Source organism: Aplysia californica, unplaced genomic scaffold (assembly GCF_000002075.1).
Source record: "Aplysia californica isolate F4 #8 unplaced genomic scaffold, AplCal3.0 scaffold00122, whole genome shotgun sequence".
NCBI classification, from domain to species: Eukaryota; Metazoa; Mollusca; class Gastropoda; order Aplysiida; family Aplysiidae; genus Aplysia; species Aplysia californica.
In genome coordinates, this window is record NW_004797392.1 from 1,455,296 (window position 1) to 1,459,158 (window position 3,863).

The 3,863-nt window shown below is 45.2% G+C and overlaps 1 protein-coding gene across 1 annotated transcript in view; it reads left to right on the top strand.

Annotated features, from left to right (window-relative positions):
* The window catches only part of LOC101849199 (histone-lysine N-methyltransferase 2D), a gene marked incomplete in the record, with an annotated part of 31,558 nt that overhangs the window by 24,709 nt on the left and 2,986 nt on the right, over positions 1 to 3,863 (top strand). Inside the window, 3 exon segments of the mRNA XM_005096173.3 lie at positions 778 to 913; positions 2,219 to 2,337; positions 3,124 to 3,243. Of these exon segments, the coding sequence (XP_005096230.2) occupies positions 778 to 913; positions 2,219 to 2,337; positions 3,124 to 3,243 (375 nt within the window).

Below are 3,863 nucleotides of genomic sequence, written 5' to 3' on the forward strand. Positions count from 1 at the left end.
GGGGAAGATAAGATAAACAAGAAACAGCTTTCAGGGCACACAGCATTTCTCTATTTTGTACTCACCAACACTAACTAACAGTTTACTTTAAAAATCTAAAATGCTGCATATTTGGTTGGAACTATTAAACATAAAAGTGCCTGTTGTAAGAAATGGGCAGGGTCCAAAAAAATCTATCTATTGATCCATTGGAGTATCTATCAATTTGTCTGTCTGCATGTATTTTTTTCTTTCTATCTATCTGTCTATCTATTAGAAAGGTTTCGATCTATTTATTCTTGTGTGAATGTCAATCAATCTGTCACTGCACTTTTTTTTTTCTTTCTTGTTTTTTATCTGTGCATCTTTTTTTTTTTCTATCCTGTATGAGTGTCTGTCTTTCAATCTGTCTCTGTCTACCCATATTTCTTTCTATCTATCAAGTATGAGTGTCTATCAATCTGTCTCTTGTCTGCCTGTTTGTCTGTCTGTCTATGCATCTATCAGTCTTTCTATCTATCTTTCCTGTATGAGTGTCTATCAATCTGTCTCTTTTCTGTCGGTCGGTCTGTCTGTCTGTCTGTCTGTCTGTCTGTCTGTCTGTCTGTCTATGAGTCTATCAGTTTTTCTATCTATCTACTCCTGTATGAGTGTCTATCAATCTGTCTCTTGTCTGTCTGTCTGTTTGTCTAACAAGCTATTTACATTTTGTGTTGTTTTTCTCCCCACTCCTACCATCACCCTACTCCCCGACCCTTGACCCTTGACCTCCCACACTTGACCTTCCCCCACGGTCAGCGCATGCACCCAACTGGCGTGGTGGAGCAATCTGCGGCCATCCACTGTGCCTCGTCCAACGGTCAGTCCTACCTGGCCACCCTCAACGCCCTGATGACCGCGCCGGACATCAACCTCAATCTGGTCAACTCGGAAGGTGGGTGCCGTGCGCACAGGGGAGGGAGGATGTGTTGGTGTGTGGGGGGGGGTGTCTGATAGACAGGGTCAGAAGCCCGCCTCGTAAATTATCTACATTGTGTCGATGGGGACTTTAAAAACACCCACATTTAAGAGGGGGTTGAGGGGGGGGGGGAACATGCCTGTTTTGGTGTGTTGTTATTGTGTATTGTGTTTCTCTGTAGCACATCCCAAACCTTGTCATGTATGGTGTGTTATTATTGTGTTTCAGGTGTGTTTTTTTTGGGTGTTTAAGTTGTGTTTCTTTTGTGTTTATGGTGTGTTTGTTTTTAATTGTGTCTCAGGTGGGCTATTATTGTTTTTCTGTGTAACTCACTCCACACATTGTCGTTTACGGTGTGTCATTATTGTGTATCAGATGCGTTATTATTGTGTTTATTGTGTGTCATCATTATCGTATTTCTGTGTAACTCACCCCCACCCACACGTCGCGATAGGTGGGTGGTTGGTGGGTGCTCTGGTTTGGTTTGCTTCTTCTTTCCTATCAAACATCCGTCATCGTTATCTCCCCTCCTTCTCTTTTTGTGTTTGTTTACTCTCTTGTAACACCTCTTATCTTCTGTGCTTATATGACCTTTTTGTGTTGCAGGTGCCGTAAAACACTTACTAAAACAAAACACATTGTCATTTAGTAAATTTACGGTGTGTTATAATCATGTTTCTGCGTAACTCACCCAACACATTGCCATTTACGTCTTTATCTCCCCTCCTTCTTTTTTGTGTTTGTTACTCCCTCGTAACACGTCCAATCTACGGCGCTCGTATGACCTTATTGTACCGTTAAACTCGGACTCTTTAAAAAAATAAGTAAATAAAATACTTACGAAAACAAAATTATTGTATGTCATCATTATCGTGTTTATGTGTAACTCACCTCCCCCTCACACGTGTCGCTATCTGTGTGGCGTCGGTGGCCTAGTGGTTAGGCTCTCAGACTCGCAACCGTAAGGTCGTGGGTTTGAATCCTGTCAGGGGCCCGACGTTGTTTCCTTGGGAAAGGCACTTTACACGAACTTTCGTCACTTCACCCAGGTGGGAGTGGGTACCTGGCTAGAAACAGCGAAAGATCTTGTCGGTTTGTTAGTGTTTGAGCGCTTAATCAGCTGCTTGCACTGTATGCTTCTCGGGAAGCTGAGAATGTTTCAGAGTGCTCTATGGTCTGCTGGGGTAATAATATAGTCTAAAGCGCATAGAGCCTGCTGCTGAGCGGGGATAATCGCTATACAAATGCTATTTATTATTTATTATTATTATCTCCCCACAGGTCACACAGGCCTGCACTGCGCCATTCTGTCCCATGGGAAGTGCACGCCGAGCGGGGTCATCGACAGTGTGCCCATCATCCAGGCACTGATAAACGCGGGGGCAGACCCAAATCTGCAGGTGAGTGAGTGGGTGAGTGAGTGAGTGAGTGAGTGGGTGAGTGAGTGGGTGGGTGGGTGAGTGAGTGAGTGGGTGGGTGGGTGAGTGAGGGAGTGAGTGCGCGCCGAGCGGGGTCATTGACAGTGTGCCCATCATCCAGGCGCTGATCAACGCGGGGGCAGACCCGAATCTGCAGGTGAGTGGGTGAGTGAGTGAAAGGGTGAGTTGGTGGGTGAGTGAGTGGGTGAGTGAATGAGTGAGTGAGTGGGTGGGTGGGTGAGTGAGGGAGTGAGTACATGCCGAGCGGGGTCATTGACAGTGTGCCCATCATCCAGGCGCTGATCAACATGGGCGCCGACCTGAATCTGCAGGTGAGTTAGTGGGGTGGGTGAGTGGGTGAGTTACTGAGTGGTTGAGTGAGTGAGTGAGTGCACGCCAAGCTGCTGTTGTTGTTGGTGGTCGTGTTGTTGCTGTTTTGTAGGTGCTTTGCTGCTGGATGGTGGTGATGTTGTTCTTTGTGGTGTTGTTGTTGTTGTTTTGCTGTTGTTGTTGTTGGTGATGGTGGTGGTGTTGTTGTTGTCAGTGGTGGTGTTGTTGTTGTTTTGCTGCTGTTATACTGGTGTTGTTTTGCTGTTGCATATTGTGTTAATGAATGTGGTTGGCAGGTGCTCTGGTGTGGTTTGCTCCTTCTTTCGTATCAAACATCTGTTGTCCTCGTCTCTCCTCCTTTTATTTGTATGTTACTCTCTAGTAACACTTTTAATCTTCTAACCTTGAAACTATAAACTGACTCGTCTTACTTCTCAGGTTCAGAAGAATGGCAAGACGGCCTTGATGTATGCCCTGGAGTCAGGTGACCTTGACCTCATTGAGCGTACCTTCCAGCTGGTGGACCCACTTAAACTGCCGGGCTTCTTGAAAACACAGGTCAGTCGATGTTGCTGCTGAAGTCACAGCCAAACTGGACGACACAGGGTTCCTGTTGCCTCCTTGAATTCAAGGAGTCCTTGAAAACTCTTTGAATTTGCTTTCAAGGAGAGATCTCCTTGACTTTCGGCGAATCGGACATGAACATTTTTGTCGGAAAATCGAAACTACGATTCCTTTCGGACAAGTGTAGGCCTATTGGAAATAGGCTTTCGACATGAATGTCTTGACCAAATCTCCTTGGATTAAAAAAATTTCTCTTTGAAACCTCCTTGAATTTGGTGGGGAGATCGTGGCGGGAACCCTGAATGACAATAAATTATAGTACACCTTTATAAATGAACTAGTTATAGGCTACATACTGTGGAAAAATTCATCTTTGCTTAGATGCACGCACAGAAGAAATGACACACATAGACACATTCAGACTTGTTCACGCTTGCACACATACACACTCTCACACGCATGTACATACGCACGCACGCTTCTACACACACATGCACACAACACACAAATAACGCACGCGTAAACTTATTCATGTTTACATATGCACGCATACGCGCACACACACACACGCACATTCATACTCTCTCTCTCTCTCTCTCTCTCTCTCTCTCTCT